The following is a 23,582-nucleotide window of genomic DNA, read 5'->3' as shown; positions in this document are numbered from 1 at the left end:
CTCGACGTCCGCCGCGTGGCGTCCGCATCTCAGTGCCGCTACGGGAGCGCGGCCCGCGGCGGTGCTGCGCCAGGAGCGGAGCCGGTGAGTGCTCGGCGGCGGCGGGGCCGAGGGCTGCGGTTGGGGGGGGGAAACGGCCGGGGCCGCGGCGCGTGGGGAGCAACTAAAGCGGGGGGGGTCAGGGGGAACGGCGGTTAGTGTGCGCGGGGCGGGGGCCGCCGGGGCCGCTCGGACGGGAGGAGGCGGCGCGGCGCTATTTATAGCTCCTGGAAGTGACGGCAGCGCCGCTCGCCCGCGGCTCCCGCTGCGGGGCGGCACTTTACATAACGGGGGGCGAAGCGGCGCTGGTGCGGGGCCGCCCGTGGCCGGGACGGAGCTTGTCGGGGCCGTCATCCTCGGGGCGGGGGGAGTCTGGCAGCCGGAGCTGCTCTGCCTCGCCGGGAGCCGTCTCCGTTGCGCCGTTTCCCTGCAGTCGGTTTCCGGACGGCGGCGATTTCGTAGCGCTCCTTTTAGCCCGGCGCGGGCCGCCGAGGAACGTCAGCATCTCGGCGGGCTTTGCGCCCTCGCCTCCCCCCCGCCCTCCGCTTTGGTCCCCGCGCCGCCGCCCCCCCGCCACGCTCGCGGGTGTTTGTTTACACATCCGGGAGCCGCGCGGGACGGCCCCGCCCCCGGGCCCACAGACCACGCCCCACGTGACGTCACGGGGCGGGGCCGAGGCGGCGGGGCGCCCCGCGCCGGGTGGGAGCGCTGCTGGGGGCGCCGCGAGTCCCCGCCTTTGCCTTCCGAACCGCGGACTGGAAGCGTTCTTCAGAACGCCCTACTCGAAAGTCTTTGTTTTGCTGGCTGAACTTCTGCAGGCGCTGGACTCACGGTGTGTGCTGATCTGAAGAGTCTGAGTCAAAATACCATTGCGTGTGGCGTCTGTCGTCCTGAAAGCCTGCCTGATTTTGTACCTTTTCTGTGCGGCTAAACAGCATCTCTGCCTAACGTTGTCATGGAAACCGGGCTGAGTGCGACCGGAATTCAGGGAGGGAATCCAGGGGGGTTTCACTCAGCTCCCAGCGCTGTGTTCTGTCGCTGTCCCGCTGTCAGGGCAGTGCCTGCTGTCCTACAGAAGCCAGCTGTTGTCTGCACGTGCTGTGCAGCGGTCTTTCCATTGCAGTTCTAATTGGATGCCTGTTCTCCCAAGATAAAGCCATATCTCTTTAAATTCCTTAATTAATAATTAAGATCTGCCCTTCGTGCTGACTGGGTGAATGTCTCAAACCTGTTGTCGTATCCCTTAACATTTCGATGGCTGTCCTTCTGACCTGTGGATTCGTGCTTTGGAAGGCGGTTTGTTCCCGTTGCTCTGTGTTTGTGCACTGCACGTGTTCTCCTACGTGTCCGTTCCTGTAGTTTTATCTCTGTCTTTACCATTGCCTTTTTTAAGAAGGCCTCTTATTCCTCTGGTTGTTGTGGAGAGTCATCTCTTGCTGCCTTAACTTTGGCTGTAGCTCTTGTGTGCTGAGCCTACTGTATGGGTCACTTTCTCAGGACTTCTTTAGAAGCGCAGTGACAGCTTCCTATAAACAGTTCCTAATTTGTGGCTTTTGTTATTTTTCTTTGTGCTAGCAGTGCTGGAATTAGTGGTTAACTCTGCACTGTGCGCAGTTCACAGCTGATAAGTGTTTTGTGTGCCCATTTCAACAGCTGCGTCAGTGCTGTAAATTCTCCGTGCCACTTTCATTGCTGTGCCTGTGCTATTGACCTACTCTGCCAGTCACCTGATAGCTGGTGACATAAGTGCTGTGCTGTGTTCGTGTTTGGGTTACTCATTAGCCTGACACACATTGCGTGCTGGCTGATGCCCTCTGGCAGATCAGTGGATGTTATGAATATTTAGAATCTGTGATTTCCAGGCAGGCTTTAAAAGGGTTTGCAGCACAGCAGGAAGGCCTGGCCTTCTGTTTATGCGTGTAATTTTTCTTAAAGGTACCCCAAGGCTTAAGAAAGCAGTTGTGTATATTCTTTGAGTTCAGCTTTTACCCTCTGAATGGCTTCAGTAGTAACCATTAATAATGTCAGGGCAGTTGTCAAAAAGGACTCTGTCTAAAGGCACATTCTGCACAGGGGTGGGGAGGATGCACAGCTCTTGGCAAGGGCGGCAGCAGCCGGAGGAGGTGTAGCAGGGCTCCTGCAGGTGTCTGCTGTTTGTTTATTGCTGGTCGTAGCGAGAGTTTTCCAGGATACCTTGTCACTTGTTCTGTTGGAGCCCGCTGCTGACTTAGATAAATGATTTTCTGGTCCCCTGCCTTGCTGTTGTAACTGCTGCATGCATTTATTGGAGCATACCTGATGTGTTATAGAAAGTATTTCTACATTTGTATCTCCTTCACTGGAAATGGGGTGGAGTAGAAGCCACTGGTGGAACAGAAGCTGCTTGTTGCTCTGTTAAATTGAACTTGAGTTGAACAGCTTCCCTGAAAGAAGATGACTGTAGCACAGCCAGACATTTGCTCTTAAATAATCCTTAGTTTAGTGCCTAGTATTGTTGAGCAACAAGCTTACTGTGCCTCTGTAAAGCTGGTAACTTTCTGCTCTTTTCGCCTACAGGTTGTGACTGTTTCTCTTCTGTCATTTGTGTGGAAAGTGCCACACACACTCCAGAACAACAACGGCTTTTGCTTGCATATTCCAGTGTTTCTTTTGTCAGCGAGTTCAGCAAAGTTGTAATTCTTCAAGTGCCAGCCCTGAGCTGAGTGAGGAGCCACCAGCAGAAATGGTGAAAATGACAAAATCAAAAACGTTCCAGGCTTACCTGCCGAACTGTCATCGAACCTACAGCTGCATCCACTGCAGAGCCCACCTGGCCAATCACGATGAATTGATCTCCAAGGCAAGTGGTTGTTTACAGGCTTCACAAATAATTTCTCAAGCAAATTGGCTCCCCTTGTGTCAAGGCTTCCAGTAGATAAGGGATGCAAATTCAGTGCACGCTTCAAAGCATCTTTCCTGGGTTCACTCCTGGGTCATAGGTGTTGCGTACTGAGAACTAGATACGTTCTGGAAACTTAGATATATGTCACTTAGTGACATATATTCTCATACTTGCAGCCTCCATCTGCTGTCAGGTAGGTATTACCTGTGAGATGTTGTATTTCAGAAGTCTAAGGAGAACTACTGGAAGAAAGCATGGATTTCAGGGGGGAAATGTTCTGGTTATTCCAGGTAAAGGTTATTTGACCCATGGTCACAAAACTGGCTGTATCCAGAATGTTCCACTCGTTATGTCATCTGTAAACACTTTCTGCTCTATACCAGTCCCTAAAGAATACAATTAATGATATGTTCAGAACATTTGACTGTCTAAACTTGGAAGATATGTGAATTGTTGAAATGGGCTCAGCCTGTCCTTCACCTGTTGCTGGGAGAGACCAAGATTTGTAATGTACAGAATGCATAGGAAAACCTGAAGTTTGGGAAAAATACCTAAGGGACTGGTTTGTTTTTTGCTTCAAAATAAGTTTGATGGATTTGCTCTTAGTGGTATCTGGAGGAAACAGCTGCTCTTCAGACATCTTCATATTAGTGCTTTTTGTATAGTTCTTTTGCAGAATAAAATTTTTAGTACCTTTGTAACTGACTTTCTCTGCCTGTTTTTAGCAGCAGCAGTCTGGTACTGCTAAAGAGATGGGAGTGAGCTGCTCCTTCAGCTGAGGTTTTCTTTGGGTGGGAAGAAAGTGTGCTTGTGCACTCACCCTTGGATTGTTATCACAAAGTACTTTCTCCGTTGTCTTTTGTGTTAGTAACACTTTCAATCTTCACTTACGTATCAGGACAACTTTTTGACTCATAGTAATTGGTGACTGTTTTGGACTGCTATGTTGCCTACTCTTCTGCTCCGCCTTTGTTTTAGTCTCCTAAGCAATTACTTCCCTCAATTTAGTACATGTATGAGGCATAGAACTGTGAATTTAACTTCTTGAATAAGGAACAGTGAGCTGGCTCCTTGTCTTAAATAGAATGAGGAAACTATGAAATGGGAGAAGGTTCATAGTTTTTTCCACAGTGATTGTTCTTATTTCTTTTTAGGATCAGTGAAAACATGGGGAATTTGCAGATAGTAACATGAATGTTTGAATTCCACTTGTTTCTGTCTTGCCTTGAGTCTAACCTACAAGCTTCATTCTTCACCAACAAACAGTAGGGAGGGGTTGCATTATTGAATTTCAGATGCATACAGGAAGAATCCACTTTGCTAGCTGTATCTCTTAAGATATAGATTCATCTTCTAAATGTATTTCTAAACACATTTAATAGGAAGCTCTTCTTTCAGAGGACTTCAGGTTTTTGTATGCTGACTGAATTGCTGCAGTTACTGCACACGCTGGCTGCCTCCAGTGGCTTGAGAGCCTGGGTCAGGAGAATGCTGAGTAACAAACGTCCTGATGTTACAGCTCTAAAAATAACTTCAAATACTTAAAACTTGAAATGAAAAGCACGTGGAGATCGTTCTAAAAACTTGCTCTGATAGATCCGGGAAGTTTTGGATGAGGATTCTAATTTAATCCTGGTTTCTTTAACATCACAGTGTCATGCAGTCATTCAGGTCTTGCTTGGCAAGTAGCTGAAAGCACTGTCTTATCTGCAGTATTGCAGAGATGGATCTGAGAGATGATCTGAGAGAAATAGTAAATGGAGCAAGTTTTTTTTCTGCCTTGATAATTGTTTAATCTGTGTCTTATGTTGCATCATTTGCTTTTAAAATCCCAAAGTAGCAAAAGAGCCCTGCAGTCTGTAGCGCCCGGTACTGTTCAGGTATCAGAGCACTTGCACATTTCTGATGTGTGCCAACGATGCTGTTTTTATTACTGAGTAATAATTATTTGACTTGGGTGTATGTTTAATATAGTAATGGAGGGTCTGTCTTCACTTGTGATGTGAGATGACAGGAAGCCCTTCCAAATGAGGCACAAACAAAACTCCTTGCTGTCCTTTAGTTTCTTTTTTTCCAGTGTTATGGTTAGCTTGCAAGCTTTGCTTAAGGAAGGCACTGCTCATGCCATTCTTGCTGGCTTATGCTGATGCCTGCCATGCCTTTTAATACACGCTAAGGTAGCAGTTTAGGTATTTTCAGTGAAGCATCTAATCTAATCCTGTCTGCAAGGAATGATTAATTACATTATGAGCTTTTTAGTAGCTTCCCTTCCCCCACCCACGCTCGTGGGTATGCCTGAGAGCAATAAATGCATGTTCTGTTTAACTGGTAGTTCCTTTTCTTCTGGGTGAAGCAGCTAATCGTGCTGTTGGAGCTAATTATTGTTTAACTTAGAAGCATAGCTTGTACCTATTTCTGCAGGTATGTACTAGTGTGTAAGCAAAACATTTCTAAACCTTCTTGACTACAAAATGAATTGATAACAGTTGTGTTAAATGACTGAAAAAAGTCATAATACCAAACAGTTGCTACAGTTGACCTTAGTGTAGTTCCTAAGCACAGTTTTTCTTACGATATCAGGCATTGTAGATACTTTCAGCTTAGCTGAAATAGAAGGTTAATGCTCTTGCAGCCCTGCCTGTAGAACTAGACATGTAGATTTTCTAGGGAAGGAGCAACTCATTAAATCAGTGCTGTGCTACTAATTGAGGACCATCAAAAGCCAGATGCAAAGCAGATTTGTTTTAAATGAGAATTTTGGTTAAACTGGTAAATTGCCCAGCTTGTAAGTAACAACTGGGATTGCTCTGAGTTCTTATTGGTGACAGCTGATCACACCTGCTGCTGTCTTCTAATTCATCTCTTCTGGGTGAGGCGCATACTCAGGATAATGACAGTTCTAATAGGGCATTCTGCTTTGTTAGGATTTGTGTAGTAGTCCAGGAAGTGCTGAAGAGGTATTTTGAAGTCTGCATTTGCATAGGTGATGTTTGCTCTGCAGAAAAGCGGTTTGTCTGGAGCCTGGCTGGAACAGTTGTGCCTGCCAGTCCTTGCACTGCCATTTAAGGTGCTCCCTTCTCTTCCGTTTGCTTGGAGGAGCTGACATGAGGAGCTTAACCTGTCAGCCTCTTACCTTTTGTATCAGTATGAACTGTACAGTGTCGAGTGTGAGAAACTTGATGCTGGTAAAAACAAATGTTTGTGCAGAATAAAATCAGTCTGTTTGTGCAAAATACTCTCTTTTTAGCCGGGTTACAAGCTTAGCAAGCAGTTCAGCTGCCACTGTGAGCTGTGCCTACTTATAGGATGCAGCAAGAGGTAGAATTCTGATCATAAACCTTTCTTATGCCCATTAGTGGATGGGAGCCCTATTTGTTCATCAGTACTGTCTGGTCAAGTGTGTGTTATGTGACAGATGTGTGCCTTTTTGTGCTGTTTGAATACAGCTTTCAGTAAAAACAAACTCCTTAGCTATCCATGTGAACAAAAAAGTGTGACAGCTCAGCTCTGACAAATGGAGAACTGGATTAGAAAAATGACAAGGCCCAGGAGTTTAAAGACTTACATCTTTCCAGTGCTTTTACTTCAGTGTATAGAAGTTCTGCATGGATGGGTTGCAGAGCACTGAATGCTCAGGGGCACGTTGATCTTGTGGTAGGACACTGATTTTAAGGGAAGACTGCTGTGAATTGATCATACCCAAGTTTTGTATTTGAGAACACAGCAAAGCAAGCTGTCACAGGTTGTTCCAAGTCATCTCCTATTGATGTGAAGATGGAGTAACTCACTCTTCTGGTTGGACAGCAAAACAGTTGTATGGCATGTAAATACTGAATTTAGGCTCTAATCGTGTATGCAGGTGAGAAAGATGGTATCAGTCCATCACCCAGACTCTGCTAACAGGAGACCAAGAGAAGGAGGAAATGGAGGAATTTCTCAGGATGGGCTTTTCTTTTCCAGAACTGCTATCATGGGGAAAAGTTCTGTTTTGTCTTCCTTCAGAAAAATGCATCATCCAGAAAATTAGAAATGGCTGTTTCTGAGAGAAGGGAAAAAGCCTAGAAGAGTATGGTGTGTTCAGGGTAAAAAAAAAAAAAAAAAAAAAAAAATAAAAATTGAAAAATATTTTGAAAAATATATCAGAATAAAAGAACAAAACACTTCTAATGTCACAGTTGTATTTTTCTTGATTAGAATTTTGTGCAGTATGTGGAAGAAGAGGGGAAGGGCTGCTTTTCTGCTATTGCTGGCATGTTACTGCTGTCCTCCGTTCCATTTTGAGAAATGCAGGGTCAGGAGGGTGTTTATTAGGTGATGCTAAGTCACACCAAGTCAAGACTAAACACAAACTTGGCAGAAAAACAGAGTACGAAAGGTCTCCTGGCTGTTAATTTGTTCTGGAGCCTTTTTTCTTTTCTTTAGCAGCTAGCTGGGGCCTTTGAGGATGGTATGTGTAGTTTAAGGTGTGATTCTGTAGGACCAGCCAAAAAAAAATCAACGTGCAATTTCACGCACACCAACTGCACGCATGTAAACAGGGGCAAGTTACTGTGCTGCAGGAGGCAAAGAGCGCGGCTCATTTGACTGGGGGGTGCATTTGATCCTGGTGTAATTTGGAGAACATTTTGAATTGTAATTAAAAAACAACAATGCACATAAAGGAAGGAGAAATAGCTGCAACTTCCTAGCAGCTGAATTTGTACAGTGTTGTAACGAGGAAAAATAATGGTCATCGTTCAGTGTGTAGTTGTCCTTCAGCTTAAGAAGTGAAATGCAATTAGGAAACAAACACTGAAAGCTGTTACAAAAAGGTTCTGAAAGTTTCTTTAATTTCAGATGTGTGAAACAAGGAAGTGCTGTGATTCTAGGTTGTAGTGCAGGTTTAATTCTTTATGGTTAGGAGGGCCTTCAAAGCATTTTGTTTGCTTTATAAGAAAATTGTGATTGCTCAACTGCAGTTTTTTCTGACTTGTCTTGAAGCTGACTCAGAATGGTTCCTCCTTTGTTAGCAAAGCTTTTTTAATAGCGTATATGGCAATAGATTCTGTTTTCATCTGCAGTAAGCATGCTTTGTTTCCGCACTGACTGTGGGACACGGCTCTAAACTTGAGTGCTGCTTATTCTGTGGAAGCCACAGGCTGCAGGATCTGCACCATTCTGCCAATTTCAAGTTTTAAGCATCTCAGGGGCGGTGCTGTGTTTTGCTCTTAATGGAGGTGTCAGGATTACTTTCTGGCAGAGCTGCTCAGGCTGTCCTCAGCAGTCTCTCTTTTCAGGGTCAGTCGTACCTCAAGTTTTACCTTTCACTGCATGGCATTAACCTTTTTTTTTTTTTTTTTTTTTTTTTTTCCCCTTACTTTTCAAAAAGCCAGACTTGCAATTCTGGGTATTGGACAGTGTACCTTTTCTCTCATCTTTGCTGTGATCAAATTAAAAAAAATCAGTTTTCTAAATAATTGAGATTTCCTTGACTTTTAACTAGTTAAATATTAGCACTGTAAGCTGCTCGGTAGAATTTCTCATTTTAAAGGGAGATTTTATGGGTAGCTGAAGTCTGCATGTAGCTGCACTGCTGCTGGTGCTGCATACAGCAATCACAGTGATGGTTTCCTTTGGTGCTGTATGCAGTGTGGCTTCAGCTGAACACTGAGCTCTTCTAGGTACCATTTTCCCTTCTGCGCTTTTTTGTGCACCGTTCTGAGTTAGCAGTCAAGATGTGACAGTTGCTGGCGTGTTGCTAATCATTAAATTAGCACAATATCATCTGGTTTGATGTCAGATGCCTTCTGGTCGTGTCACTGTGAATAAGTGTCAGAGGCATCCATTGCAGGATGGACATTCTGCCTATGGTTTTTGCTTTCTGTTACTACAACCCAATTCTTAAAGTAGCTTTTGTTTCCAAGAAGTTCCCATGTTGCTGTACCGTGGCTTTCAGAAGAGTTGGTGTTTGATCTTCAATACCAGCACTTCAAGGATTTTTGAAGCATTTCAGAACAAACGTGGGCAAAATGATTAACTTTCTCTGATATGCTAAGATGGGTAAAGAAAACTGGGGGAGAGGGGGAAGAAGGGGAAGGGGTTTTTTTGTATTTTTTTTTAAATGCAGCTCAGTATTACTGTTTTTTTCTTTAACAAATCCAATGTTGTCTCTTTTAAATACAGTCCTTCCAGGGAAGCCAGGGACGAGCCTACCTCTTTAATTCTGTGTAAGTATGCTGTTACAGTTATGCACACTAACTACAGACAGTATTTTTTTGTATGCTTCATAAGCAGAAAACAATAGCAATTTGCTTAAGTTCACTTTGTCCTGTTCTTTTTAGAAGCTTTCTTTACTCACTGGCAATGGTTATTAAAGAGCCACTGAGCTGATGAACACTCCAATGCAGATATTAATTTCTTACAGTTCAAGTAGTCCTGCAAATGGCTGAGAGTTTAGAGAGCAGAGTTAAGGAGAAGTTCCTTTTGTGTAAGTAAGGCTAGCATATTGAGCAAAAGTTGCCGTTCTGAGATAACCCAGAAATCAAAAAGTCTTGCATGTCTGTGATTTTACTTTGGACGACTTTGCTGTCTAACATTTTCTGTCTCCTGTGATAGATGCATTTACAGGTTAATGTTCCAGTACTTTGTACATCGTAAGTGACCTTGAATATTGCAGACCTGCTAGAGGCCAAAGGTATCTGCAATTTGGCACTTTTAGGATGTGCCCTTATCATAAGATAAGGGGGAGTTTTTGAATTTGCTAATGGATGTATTTTGAGTTTATAGTACACCAGATGGAATTTTTGTCTTTATTTTTATAGCAGCTGATTATGTTGCAGCATTTTTGGAAAAAGAAATGCAATTAAATGTCTTGGTGTATTTTAGGTCAAGATAATGGAACTCTAACTGCAAACTCCTTATTTGTAGCTGTTTAGTGAAGACTTCAGACTGTGACTCTGACAATAGAACAGCAAAATTGGCAATGTTTTGTCCTTTTATAATATCTAAAAACTTGGTTTAGTCTTGCCCAATCTTTTCTGCACAGACTCATGTTCATGAAGAAGTATTCTGATGCAGTACTTCATGGGATAATTTGTTTTTGTAGTTCTGTCTGTTCATCGTGACTCAGTCTGCTGCTCTGTGGAGCAAAAGGAGATTTGGAGCCTTTTTCCTTGCTGCTGTTTTGGAGTTTGTTCCCAATTCTGATACTGGTGCTGATGCACTGATGCAGAGCCAAGGTCACACGCTCTTTTCTGAAGAAAAGCACAAAATTGGAGGGGTCTTCATTTAGTGCTTTCTGCTCTGTTCTTAAAAGGTTTTGCTATTTAGCATGTTGCTGATGGGTGTAAGTGGGCATAACTGGCAGTGTGATGTTGAGGCAAATAACTTCAAAAACAGAAATCAGAACTCAAACGTTGTTTTTGTCTTCTTGAGAAAAGGGGAGTGGCAGATAAGAAAAGTGCTCTTCTGCAGTTAATGCTGAGTCCTTTCTATTTTTTTTTCTTCCCAGGGTAAATGTGGGCTGTGGTCCAGCAGAGGAGAGAGTTCTTCTGACAGGTTTACATGCTGTGGCAGATATCTATTGTGAAAACTGTAAAACCACTCTTGGATGGAAATATGTAAGCAATGTATTTCTGGCTTTGCTCGGTTCAAACACAAGTACTTGAGCAGCCTAGATATTTAGTTGATGTTACTTTTCACATACAGCTGACAAAAACATAGTTTTGCTTCCTTACATCTACTGGAATGCTGCAACAGATGACTATTTGGATGACAGCAAAACTAGCATGGGGTATCGGTGTTATTACAGCTATGCAATACTGCTGTAATAGCTTCTTTCCAGTGTTACAGACAGTGTATTCTAAAACAGATGGAAGAAATTGACAAAATGGGTCTTAATGGTCTTGATTTCAAAAGTCGGTTCATACAGCAGAAACATCTGATGTGATAATGGTAGCAAACTTTTTTGTTGTTGCTCACAAGTAACATGAACTTGATTCTGGCTTTGGAATGTTCTGTAACACAGAAAGCACTGGGAATGTTAGATCGTGGATGTTGTATGTAGGATTCTAATGAAATGTATTTTCTGATATCTAATATTAACCTCACGCTGTGACCTTAAGATGTAGAGGTAAGGATATGCCTAGAAATAAATGCAAAACAAGAACAAGTCACCATTTGGAAAACTTGTAGTTCACACAGAAAGGAGAGAATAAATACAGAGGAAAAAAACTTGCATTAGCATCTTCAGTTTTTGAAGTTGTTTATCTAACTTGTGTTTTTAATGCAAATTTGATGTTTAAATGCTGTATTTCCCCAACTTATTTTAGTATCTTGATTTCATTTTTTTTCTTCCTGTCTAGGAACATGCTTTTGAGAGTAGTCAGAAATACAAAGAAGGAAAATTCATCATTGAACTTGCCCACATGATAAAAGACAATGGCTGGGAGTGAATCATAACCTTTTTCCTTCTGTTTGGACAATACTCTGTGGGATGTTTTACAAAGACTAATGCAAAGTAAAGGAAGAGCTTGGCTAGAGTGGCCCTGAGAGTATCACTGAACTCTGAAACCTCACAGATGAGTAGTGTAGTGTAAGTGGCTATTTCAGGCCATGTTTGCCTTTTCTCCTTGTGTAAGTTCCCCTTTTTTGTACGTGTATTATTGTGTGAACAGTTGTTTTGGAACATTTTGGATGACCTTTTTCTAAACTCTCTCAAACGAGAAACAGTTCACTAATTGAAAATGGATTTTACTGGCTAGCATCTGTCTTTGACCTATGCCTTTAATGCTACCTTCTGCTGTGCATGCTCCTTGCCTAAACACCTACACTCCGATCCTATAGAACTTCTGTATCTGAGATGTCTGAAAGAATGTATGGGATGGGGTGCAAATTTCTTATATGTAGCAATTTCTGATGTATTGGCAGCGCAGGGGGTGCAGTATTGTAGTTACTAACTTCCTTTTAAAATTTGAGCGTACCACAACCTGAGCACATCTTGTAGGTGGGTTGGTTACAGGTGCAGTGCTCGGTTTAAGAGTATTTCAGTTGCACTGACTGAAATGAGCAGATCTTCAGTTGTTAGGATGAGTAATGCTAGAGGTTTGGTACCTTAATGAAATACCTTAGAAGGATTTTAAATCAGTAATGCTGTAGAACGTGTTCAACTCAGACCAGCACATCCCCTGAGGAGTTCCCAGGATAGGAAGTTTATAAAGTGTAGCTTGCAAGATAAAAAACAAAAACAGAAAAATATATGCATCTTCTATTTTGGGAAAAAATTAGTTGGTGTATTAAAAAAAATTGGTACTGTACCTTTGCCAGTAACAGGGACTTGTGCATTGATAGAGTTCTGTGGCTGGTTCCATGTAACTGTGTAGTCCTAATGCACTGGACAAAGAGGTTGATATCAAGGAAACTCGTTGGAGTATTCTTCTGCTATGTTTGAACAAAAATATTTATTTTTATGTGAAATGGTCAGAGCCTATGAGATGAAAATTAGTGTAGTGCATGTAGAAAGAGGCGGTAACAGGAGGGAAGGGGGGTTGGACTCATTTTTTCATAAAACAAATTAACAAGGTAGTTTTTAAAATTTGAGGGCGGGGGGAAGGGGTTTCTTGGTTTGCTGGCTGAATCATCCCCAGGAACATTTTTATAATAAAAATTTATATGGAACTTACCCTCTCTTTTGATCTCCCACTATTTCTTAACTGGAACAAGTTAACAAGAGAATCTCCTAGAAGGTGTATGTATGCTATTAGATGTTGGTGGTTGTGCATGCACATTCTCAACTTTTAAAGAAATGCTCTACGTGAATTTGCTGACTTTGTTTTCAAGCTGAGCAGTCTCTGAAGACTGTTTGAGTTTTAATCCTCCTAATGCTCGTGGACAACGTGTTTGGGGAAAAAATCTTTTAACACTATGTGAAGACCAGACCTGAACGAGACAGAAGCCTTGCAATACGAAATCATTCTCTTTCAAAAACATTTCTAATATGGCACCTGCGCAGTTCAGTCCAAGGTGCCATTGCTGCTGTCATGTTTTTGGGAATCTCTAGGCTTTCTGAATTCTGCTGCACTTTAGAAATTTTGTCATGCATGAAAAATATGCCAGTGGGTAGGGGCAATACAGATCTTCAAAACCAGCCTTCCAGTCCTTGTGGAGAGGAGTGAGAAGAGAATTCTCCCATGTGTAAACATTCTCTGCAGGCTGGCTGAACTGCATTCAAGACATTGTAATGATCTATCTATACCTGTGAGTTAAGAGTGTAAGAATTAGGGAAGTAGTTGAAGCTGTTGGGTTTCAGTCCAGAGACCTGAGGTGATACGAGCTGCCTGGATTTTGTGGCTTACTTGTTGCTACTTCATGCTCACAAATGAGGTCAGGCTTCAAAGTCTAATTGTAACAGTGTCTTTGATGCGAGATGGACTTTGGTGTTGCCTGTTTCTTGATGTTTTTGACTTGGAGTTCTTGAGACTTTTTTCCTCCACTGTAATGTCTGTTGCCAAAACAACAACAAAAGAAGCACTAAAACTTCTATCTGCAGAAGTTTGTGTTGGCTTCAAAGTCCAGTTGTAATGTTAGTAGTTGTGAAGACGCTTATGTGAAGTTTGTGCATCTTTGAGCTTCTTGTATTTCCTGGCTGCAGGCTTGCTGAAGTACACTGGACTGAAGGCAAAAGTAATAGCTGCTTTTCAGTAGAGAGTTGAAATTAGAGGAAGTATGTAAAGTATTAAAGATTTTTCTCTATAAAATCGGGGGTTGGCTCTCTTAGTTAATCCTGTCTGTAGTACAGTCCGATTCTTATTTAGAAATTCAACCTCTTTCTTCAGTGCATTGTTTATATTTTAGACTGGACTTTTTCACCAAAACCTTAATTAACTTTGATGCCAAAGGTTGAGACTTGATCGAGTGCTTTTAGCACATAGAGCTTCACACTACTGGCATGAAGAGTTAATGAAATAAATGTGACTTCTGTGGCTTTTAAGAGAACCAAACAAAGCAGTGTTCTTTTTGGTCTTTTAAGAGTGGATGCTTAGGAGTAGAACTAACACAGAATTGCTATTTCATGCTGCCGTGTAACGGTCGGTTGGATTCATTCTATTGAGAGAACATGTGAATTTTTCTTCTTGTGTTGCTTGGGCAATGTCAATGATTATTTTCTCCCCTGGTAAAGATGTAGAGTGTTCTTGTTATTGGTTTTGGTGAAAGTCGAATCCAGATAGCAATGGCTGCTGGCTGATGTGAAGAGGTCAGTCTGGTCACTGAACCCTCCAGCAGTCATTTGACAGAAAAATAAACTTACTTGAAAAAACACTTTACTAAAGCATTTCCCCTCTAACCAATTTTTGTAATATATTAAAGATTATATTTAAAGTTTGTATGTGTTTGCTCTCAGCAAGTTTACTTCCCCTCCAACTTGAGCACTTTTGTTACTTGTACTGGTTATTTTTATTGTTGGTCTTAACATTTATTTTGTATTTTGTTTTTTACAAACTGTAACAAAAAGCTTTTGTGAACCTTTGACTCTTGCTGGCTCTTTCTTGGACCAAATGAACTGACTATGAGCTGGCTTAGAAGAAATGTTCATTGGGATGCATAGGAATTTGCTAGCAGAAATGTACACGTATTGAAAGCTTTCTTCCTCTGAAATGCTCAAGCTATGTCAGTCAGAAAGTAATTAATCACATGGCTGTGATGTGACCACACTTCCAGTCTTGGTCCAAAATAATGGCTGGAACAAAGGTGTTCCAGGACTGACTGTGAGCACCAGAATGCTCTCTGGTCCCCCTGACCACCTTCTTGATTAAGGAGGGGCGGAAATTTCAGTTCAATTGCAAGTTTGCTGTGACTTAAGCTGCAGAACTTAGTGAGGGATTGCCAACCCATCGGTCTAACCACTATTGCTGCGTGCTCTTAGCAATTTACTCATCTAAATTGTATCTGCCAGTTCAAATGGCTCTTCTCCTTTGGTGGTTGCAAGCTGTACAATGACAAACTGTATCAACTGTGCTGTCATTCAGTCTTAGCTTCACACTAGCAAGGCCTACAGGTGTCAGTGTGAGCAGTGCACCCCTTGTGCTTGCAGTCTCTGGGAATCTGCAGGAGCAGAGAGGGAGTACAGTTGATGAAATTCTTTAAACTTAGATCTGATCTCAGAAGTGCTGACGAAGTCATCGCTGTGCCCATAAACCAAACTCATCTGTAGCTCTTCCCAGTGTACCAGCAGTGCAGGAGCTCCTCAGTGCTGTGTCCCATCTCGGTGCATGTGATGCTTCCTCTGAGCAGTGCCTGTACAGAGCTGTTTCTGCACGTCATCTCAGCAGTCAGATGGCAACAGCAGCGCCCTGGAGAGTCACAGACCAAACGTCTGACATCTCCATTCTTTGCTAATGGAGATGAGTGGAAGAAGCTGACAAATTGTTGTTAAACTTTTTGGACGTTCTGTTGTACTTCATTTAGACTCACGTTAAGCCAACAAGCGGTCTGAACACTTCTGTGAAAGGAGCGGAGGCTGCAGAGCTTCCTTCCAAAAGGACTGCTGGAAATGGTTTCAGCCCTCAAGCACGAGTCATCGGACAGCGCTGAGCTGTGCCTCATTGTTCCTCAAACTCCTTACAGTGCTTTCTTTTACAGGTGACATGGCTGTGTTGCTGTTTTGTCCTAGCAATACTGTACATCATTTGTTGTTTCACTATATTGTATCTTGAGGTATCACAATAAAAGCTTTCAATTGTTTTGTTGAGTTGCTTGCTATTTTTTGTGCTCTTATTTTTGGTTTAGATTCTTGGTTGTTTTTCTTTTTTTTCCCCACTGATAATACCAGAGAGGAAAGCCAGTGCTCTTAGTAGCTCAAAAAACTTGTGGGCATGGGTTGAATCTGATTAAGTACATACTTTTGTCACTAAATGTGTGGTTTTTTTTTTTTCCTTTTGCTAATCTTTCCAGAGTTAAGATGCTTTCCTACTTGAGAGCTCCAGCGCAGTTAAAGCTAATCCGTGAACCTCATGAAAACAAAGCTTTTAAAGGGAGAATCAGCCTGCACACTCCAACAGCAACCCTCCGAAGTTGGAGGAGGGGTGGCTGTGCTGTTTGGTTACCTTGGTCACCTGGAGAGCAGAGCGGAACTCTGAGCACAGGCATTCGCTCTGTTCTTCCCTGCTTGGGCTGGGAGGAACTTCTCCAGTTGATGCAATTACAGGAACAGTTTTCTCGTGTGTCTGTGGAAGACCCACCCACTCGAGTAGGCAGGTAGGACGTGCTGTTGACTGGTTGTTAACAGGGGTTTTAAACAACAGGCTCTGCACTGATCTTGAAGGTGCTGTGCTTGTCACCAGCTGCTTGTTGGACATGGAGCTGTCGATTACTACAGAAGCCTCCTCAGTTCTCAGTCCAGCAATCCGCTTATCCAACTGTAATGTTCTGTGGAATGCTTTGGAAAGTATCCACAGTCTCACTAAAACTGAAGTGTATTGCATCAACCACTCACCGAGGCAGTCGGTCCATCGCCACAGCAGTGAGTTGGTCAGGTGTGGTCCTTCCTTAAGGCAGTGTGGATGACTCCTGCTTACCTTCCTGTCTTCCACGTGCTTTGAGACAAATCCCACAAGGACAGCGTGCTCTGAAATTCTCTGCCTATCCCCGCAGCGCATCCCCAGTGATCACTCTTCTCCCTGCCTTGAGCATCCCATTAAGGAAGTCCAGTCTGTGGCACTCATGGGTTCAGCGAATGGTAACACCAAGTAAAGCAATGTTTTCTTCTAAAGATGAATCAGATGGCCGTATTTATCTTCACAGTTGTCTTTGTTGATTTGGAAGACTAATTTTAAAAACTTCTCAATATTGTAGCAAAGGGCTATTGCAGTGATTTGGTTACTTTCCTGTATAATGCAGGTGTAGGATCGTCCTTAGACCAGCTAAATATAAATGAATTCAAAGGAAATGCTTTGCATTAGACTTGCCTACTTGCACGAGTCGTATGTGTGTGTTAAGCACTGAAGTGTTAATGAAATGTTCCTGGGAGTTCTGTGAACTCCAAGGCAGGCCAAATGGTGTGGCTGTGATCCATGGATTATTTTAGGGTGGTTCATCAGTGGAGTCCATAGAATGTAAATAGAAAACGGTGGTTTGAATTTGAATGCTTTCAATGAAGTCAGAACTCGTTAGCCAAGAGGTGTGGGATGCGGAGGGGGAGTCAGGTTTTTATTTGGTTAGCTGGGTGTGCGGCGCTGCTGAGCGCTGGTGAGACTGCATAAATGTGAGCCCTGTAGACTGAGGTGGGGAATGAAGTAATTCAGTGTGTGCTTATTCAGTGACTGCAGTAATCCACTGCTTCATCTCACAAGTAAAAGGGGATGCTCCACATGACAGATCAAACGTACTATTTCCATTGTGAGGAAAATTGCCTGACTGCAATTAGATTGCAGGAAGAATTCTGAAATTGTGAACTCCAGTTTTGTCTCTTGCCAGCTGGAAAACATCTTGAGATGGATAGCAGTGAGCAGATGCCTTGTCTAGGGGTTGGGAATCTTCCATAAGAAGATCTTTTTGTCTGCTGAAAGTAGGTAAGTGAATACCTGTCCTGGTTGAGGGCTCTCAGTTGCGCTGTATTTTTAAGCACTGTAGCACTGCAGTGTGACATGCATAGCCTCACTGCCAATCGTGGTTAGCTGACAAGGGAAGGTCACAGGTGGAGCTCAGCTTAATCTCTAAGTAGGGCCCTGGTGAGACAGCTCTGTCCACATGGGGCTCCTTCCTTTTTTGTCCCTTTCTCCACCTCTCCTTGGCTGTCCCAGCTGGTGCAGCATTGAGGACCTGAGCACAGCCAGTGGCTGCTGTTAGCTGGTGCTGCACCACGCGGTTTCCTGGCTGTGATGAAGCTCTGCTGAGCCATATGACTGATGAGCCTTCACTAGTAAAGGCTGAGCTAGTCTGAGGTTCTGCCTTATTCATTTCTGTGCACTGACAGCACTTAGTCCTTCATTCAGAATGGAGTTTGCATGCAGTCATTTATATATGTATATGCAAATTCCATCACAGCATGGCTCCTCACCTTTTACCATAAAGAAGGGTGCAAATATGCTTTAACATTCACTTAACATTTTAACTTTGTGACTCACTTAGAAATGATCCTTCTGCTTTGCTTTACAACTGAAGAAAGTTAACTTAGTTTTCTGAAATTATGTCTGAACAAAACCTCCCAGGTTGGGCCCAGGAGCTGATGGCAGTCCAGTGTTGTTGGATGAGCTTCTGGAAAGAAAACGTTTTCCTTGTCTGAATGGTCTGTGTGGTGCAGACACAACACTTTGGTGGTTGGATGGCTATTTATTCTGCTAGCCCTTCTGTTCAGTGCAATATACGTGAAGATGCCAGCAGCCTTGTCTCTTACTGCAGAACACAGCCCGTTATGGTTCTAGGAGAAGATTACAACAAAAGCATCTTTGAGTTTGGCTGTGCCCATTACTCAGCGCACAGTGGCTTGCTTTAAGTCATCCTGTTGGTTCTTTGTCCCTAGGAGCAGGAGTGCACCTGCACACAGTGCTGCTGCTGTGCTGCCAGGATGAAAGTGCATCCTTTCAGTGGGAGAACAATGGAGGTGTGTTTCTGGCTGCTGAATGCTTCTGGTTTTGTGCTTTGCGCTGGGGAGTGAAAGGCATTAATAACCAGCTCTGCTAGAATTGTGGTTCAAGTTGTGTTTGCTTAAAAGAGAAGTCAAACAAGCTGTATTCTGCAGTAAAGGTGATTTAAAATTTACTGCTGTATCACAAAAAAGCAATACTCGCCCAGGGTGCAGCACTTAGAGTGAAAATTAAGAGCAGAGGTTCTGTGCACCGGCTGTGCAAACACCGCTTTTCAAAATGAAAACCCAGTAAAGCCAGGGATCTTGTGACACAGAGTGGGGCTGCCAAGGGTGAGATGATCTGATTTTGCAATAGGGCCCGGGCAGATTGCTACATCTGGGAAATGGGTTGCAGATGTAAACCATGTGCTGCTGAGAGCTGGGGGTGAGTGCAGAGCTCCGTGCTTCTCCTGCAGCTGTCCTGCTGATTGAATGCAAGCACAGATCAGTTAGAAAGAAGTCTCATGAGGATTAGCACCCCACAATCCATCCGTCTCCATGCACTGCTTTATGGTGCCTGGTGTGGGGCTGCCAGCCAGGGGCTATGCTGGCAGGAGCAGTGCTTTCCCTGAGGTCACTGTGCTCTTTCTTATACTGCCCTGGCCCAAGCTGCCCAAGAAAATCACAGCCCAGCTTGCCCCTGCTCTGCTTCGCTGTTTGTGTCCTTACAGGCCTGAATTAGTTATCTGTTTCCCACTGATGGTCAAGGGAGCACTGTTTTGATGGGCATGTGGCATGCTCCACTTCTTCACTAGGTAGAACAGATACAACTGTAAATCTGCTTCTGCTTGCATTTTCCTTCCCTTTCTTCCTCTTTAAAAAAATCTTCCTCCTTCCTGAATTTCCCATGTGATGTGAGATCCAAAGCAGCACAAGGTTGCTGTGCCTGCCTGTTGTCGCCCTGCCCTGAGCTGCTGGCAGTGCAGGCGGTTCTTGCTGCTCCCCTGGTGCTGAACTGCTGCCTCCATTCAGGTCTAAATACGGTGCTTTGTGACAGAAGGTTTGTGTGTGTGAACTGCAGCCCTGCAGTGAGGCCGTGCTCTGTGCTCCACACTGACACACCAGATGCAGTTTGTGTCACTGTAACTTCCCCTCCCTGTCTTCTGGTTCTTGCAGCACAGAGGTTGCAGACACAAATTAATGCCCTGTAATTGCCTACCCATAACACAGAAACAAAAATGTTTTGCAGCATTCTTTCAGTGTTTACTAAAAAGCAGACTTTGCTCTGGCAGTGCTCCCTGGCAGCCCAGCCCTCGCTGAAGGTTAACAGCTCCTCCAGTTAATGATTATCTCCATGTGCGCAGTGTTTCACAGCTCAAACATGTAATATGTGGCCGTGCGATGGCTGCGGCACCTGGCACAGAGCCTAGAGCACACAGACACAGCAATACTGGGCCAGGGCCTGTCTGGAGTGAGCTAGGATCCCTGCCAGCTGGGATGTGGGTCTGTAGGGGACCAGAGGAGGACACGGGGATGCTCAGAGGTTGGAGCACCTCTGCTAGGGAAACGGGCTGAGAGCTGCAGGTGTTCAGCCCAGAGAAGAGATAGAAGTTGCCAATAATAACACAGCTCCTGGCCCCACAGCCCTGTCCGGCTGCTGCTGGAGTGCCAGGACAGATTCCAACAGCAGCTATGGGGACCAGGGCTGACATTGCAGTGGGTGCCAGGAGACAGCCGTCCCCCCGATGGAAATGCCACAGAGAAATGCAAAGCAGCACAGCTGGGGCACACACACTGCTCCTCAGGACGGGAATTTTACAGGCATTGTTTACCCTGGGCACTGTGCTGGTTCCCAGCCTCCGACACAAGGCAGTGGTGCCAGCCGTGTGCCAGGCAGCCCTGTCTCCCTCACAGGGAACCTGCCCGCCTGCAGCTCCCAGTGCAACCCTCACCTTTGCCTCCCTGACCCAGAAACCCATCTGTGAGGGCTGAGCCTCCAGGCCCGCGCCAGGGACTTGATCACAGCCACAACCTCCTGCACAGGACGACACTCCAGAGGCACACAGCCTGAAGGGTGCTGGGGCGGCTGACCCCCCTGCACAGCTCTGGGAGGGGGCTCTGTGGGGTGGGCGCCTGCAGCCAACACGCCTGTGCCCAGCAAACAGTGCGGACAGGATCCGGGCAGCAGACACCCTGGTTTATGCGCTCACCCATTGCTTTACTCCTGAGGCCAGGGCCATGGAGCATGGAAAAGCTGAAAAAGCCTTCTGTGGAACAGGGAGGGTTTTCTCCTACACACACACACACAAACAAAATCCTAACCCAAAATGTGTTCTGATGGAGAAGCAAAGATCAGAAACACTGTAAGCAGTTGGAGACGAAGCACCAAAAATAGCATCCGAAGTTCCCTCTGTGCGCTCCCTGTAGGCAGCCGGCTCTATATTTGTCTTCACTTGCCCTTCTGCTGCAATCAATTTGTAGTTGCCGCTGGCGAGGAACCCATCTATTAAAAGCCTGGCTGGGATCTGCAGAGAATGCCTGCAATAAAATATTTGGCCATTTTCATAGAAAAACCCAAGTGTCTCTTGCAGATCCCTCAGCTGCAGCCATGCAGCAGCCCAATGCATGGGGCCATCGTGCAGCTCCGGCCGTGGCCCACCAGGCTTTGGTGCTGGAGCCTCCAGCCAAGGTGCAGCACGTGCCAAAGTCTAGGGAGAAAGATTTGCTCTGCAGCTGCTTGGAGGTCTGTGTGCATTTGGCATTTTCTGTCTGCTGGCACCTTACCTATCTTGGAGATTTGCTGCCAGCAGCACTGGGGAGGCAACCTCCTCAGGGGTCTGTTGCACTTGTGGTGAAAACAAATGTTTTCTATCATCCCTTTCATCACGGGATGAAAGCATAGACAGAAATCACACAGCTGCTCCCTTGGTGGGCTGCTGGGAAGCCACTCTCACTGCCCCAGAATGCCTCCACCTGGGGATGTGGAGATTGGCAAAATGAAGCAACAGCACCATTAGCAGAGGGCTGTGCTTCCTGGAGGCCAGCAGCAACCCCAGCCCTGCTGAGTGTGGATGGGGGCTCTCACACATGGGGATACTGCACACAGAAACCTTCATCCCAAGGGTTCCACAGTGCAGGATGGAGCCACCTCACTGTCTCCAAATCCAGCACAGGCAGGGCGGGAGGCACGCAGCATGGGCAGCCAAACACGGCAGCAGAGAGGGGACCCAATCCCACCTATGAACAGTGCAGGGAAGCAAGCATCAGGAGGGAGGGTGGCCATGCGAGCTAAGGGACAATGCTGGCAGAAAAGCAAATAGATATAATTAACCATTAATAAATGGAGGCCGAAGATTAGAGAACATATCTACTATCAGAAAAGGGAGACCTTGGGAGGCTTTCCAGGGGAAGGGCTGACGACAGCTGGCTCTATGTTCCATGTGGACTGTGGCTGCTTCTCAGGAGCCATGAAGCTGCACGCTGCCAGCTCCAGCTGCTGTGAGTGCTCATGAGCCCTTTTCTGTGTGAAAGGGAAAATTCAGCTGCTCCGTGACGTCAGGAACACTGAAACCTCACGTGGGATTGGGAAGCTGCCCTGGCACAGTGGGGCACAACGCAGACCCCAGGGCCTCAGCCTGCAGCCCAGCCTGGGCTCCTCAGCCCCAGATGTGACCTGCAGCTGTTATCTGCTTGGCTGTTCTGAAGAGGGGCTGTGGCACACACACGAGTGCTGCTGCCACTGCTGGGGTTTGCAGGGGCACAGCAACAGTGGGAAACACTTCACTCCCCGCTGCTTTGCCAGAGGTTGAGGTCAGAGAGCTGCACGTGCCCATCTCAGGGTATCCAGTGCTGGCCTCGCAGCACTGAGCCTTGCAGCAGCAGCAGCAGAATCCCTGCGGGTGCATCCCCACCTCTGGTCCCTGCCCCACAGCCCGATCAATTCCCCACTGCAATAAATCTGATTTACAAAGAAAGTGGAAACAAAAGATCCCAGCTATTGCACAAAGCCAAGGGGCCGGCAGCTGCCAGTCTCCTTCCTGCACAGCCCATGGCCCATGTTATCCAAAGCAAACAGTGCTAAGAAGGTGGGGGGTGTTGACAAAAGCCATGCTAAAATCTCTCCTCTAACAAGCATCAAAAGCAAAGAGAGCAAAAATCTGCTTGCAAACAGCACCCAGCAGTGGAGTTCTGCACTAAGGCTGCCCAATTCCTGCCAGTCTTTTGGGGCACAGCAAGGACCAGCGCAGGTGCCCCCTGCAGCACGGTCCTGGCTGCAGAACCCTGGGAGCTGCAGGGCAGAAAAGGCTCAGAGAAACCTCTTCTCTGCTCTCTCTCAACTCAGGTAGTGGAAACTCTGCAAATGGCCCTGCAGCGAGCCGTGAGCACGAGGGCTGCACCGCCCTGCCCTGCACACCACCTCGTGTCCTGCCTGTCCGGCCAAACATTCTGACTTGTACTTTTAAGGAGAGCTTTGTCTCTTTGTCCCTGCAATTTTGCTTATCAGTAGAAAAGCTGAAGTAAAAAACAAAACTCAACAAACCGACCAGCCATGCATACATCCAGGTGATGGAGGGAGCAGGGAGGTGGGGGTCAGGACAGAGGCCCAGGGCTGCAGTGCCCCACACTGGCCCACACTGCAGCTCCACGGGCGGGTAGAGCCAACAGCCAGCGAGGGCAGGAGTGGGGGCAGGAGCAGCTGGGAAAGCAGAGCCCTGAGCCGCGGAGCTTCCACTGCTTAGAGCAAAGCTCCAAGGTTACTCTGCCTTCCCGGAATGGAGGAAGTGGTGGCTGCTCCTGCCTGTTGGCAATGGTGGGAAACTGTAGTGAAATGGGCAGTGCAAGGCCGGCAGCCCCAGAGCGATCAAAGACTTCTGCCAGAAACCTCCAGCAGAATGGGAAAGTGAGCACTTCTCTTTGCAGCCTGCTGCTGCAAAAGGAGCCCGTCTTTGTAGCACCTGCAGCACAGCCCCAGCAGGGCAGCAGTCCTCACCACACCACTTCCTTGTAATCAAAAGCTCCTTGCTTTCATAATAATCTCCATTCTAATCTATTATGGAAAACCATTTCACTCTTATGGAGTTCATTAAACTGCAACAGCTCCAGCAACACTGCGAATTTTGCAAC

The 23,582-nt window shown here is 45.5% G+C and overlaps 1 protein-coding gene across 2 annotated transcripts; it reads left to right on the top strand.

Annotated features, from left to right (window-relative positions):
• YPEL1 (yippee like 1) lies at window positions 1-15,644 on the top strand. Of its 2 annotated transcripts, none has more exons than XM_042865624.1 (5): window positions 1-84; window positions 2,596-2,878; window positions 9,083-9,126; window positions 10,410-10,518; window positions 11,263-15,644. In XM_042865624.1, the coding sequence occupies exons 2-5, from the start codon at window positions 2,762-2,764 to the stop codon at window positions 11,350-11,352; spliced, it is 360 nt and encodes a 119-aa protein (XP_042721558.1). In that variant the 5' UTR covers window positions 1-84; window positions 2,596-2,761; the 3' UTR covers window positions 11,353-15,644. The 2 variants fall into 2 exon arrangements, with proteins under 2 accessions (XP_042721558.1, XP_042721559.1); XM_042865625.1 differs by lacking the exon at window positions 1-84 and adding an exon at window positions 748-871.
• The last annotated feature ends 7,938 nt before the right edge of the window (window positions 15,645-23,582 follow it).

This window comes from Lagopus leucura, unplaced genomic scaffold (genome assembly GCF_019238085.1).
Source record: "Lagopus leucura isolate 7727_CA_CO unplaced genomic scaffold, USGS_WTPT01 Super-Scaffold_806, whole genome shotgun sequence".
In the NCBI taxonomy this organism is placed as follows: Eukaryota; Metazoa; Chordata; class Aves; order Galliformes; family Phasianidae; genus Lagopus; species Lagopus leucura.
The sequence above is the reverse complement of the archived record's forward strand: the minus strand, read 5'-3'. Positions and strand labels throughout refer to the sequence as shown.

Excerpts from the sequence above, each read along its gene's own strand:
- YPEL1 (XM_042865624.1), top strand. The coding sequence starts at position 2,762 with ATGGTGAAAATGACAAAATCAAAAACGTTCCAGGCTTACCTGCCGAAC. Across the intron at positions 2,879-9,082 it reads ACGATGAATTGATCTCCAAG|TCCTTCCAGGGAAGCCAGGG; the intron begins GCAAGTGGTTGT and ends TTTTAAATACAG. Across the intron at positions 9,127-10,409 it reads GCCTACCTCTTTAATTCTGT|GGTAAATGTGGGCTGTGGTC; the intron begins GTAAGTATGCTG and ends TTTTCTTCCCAG.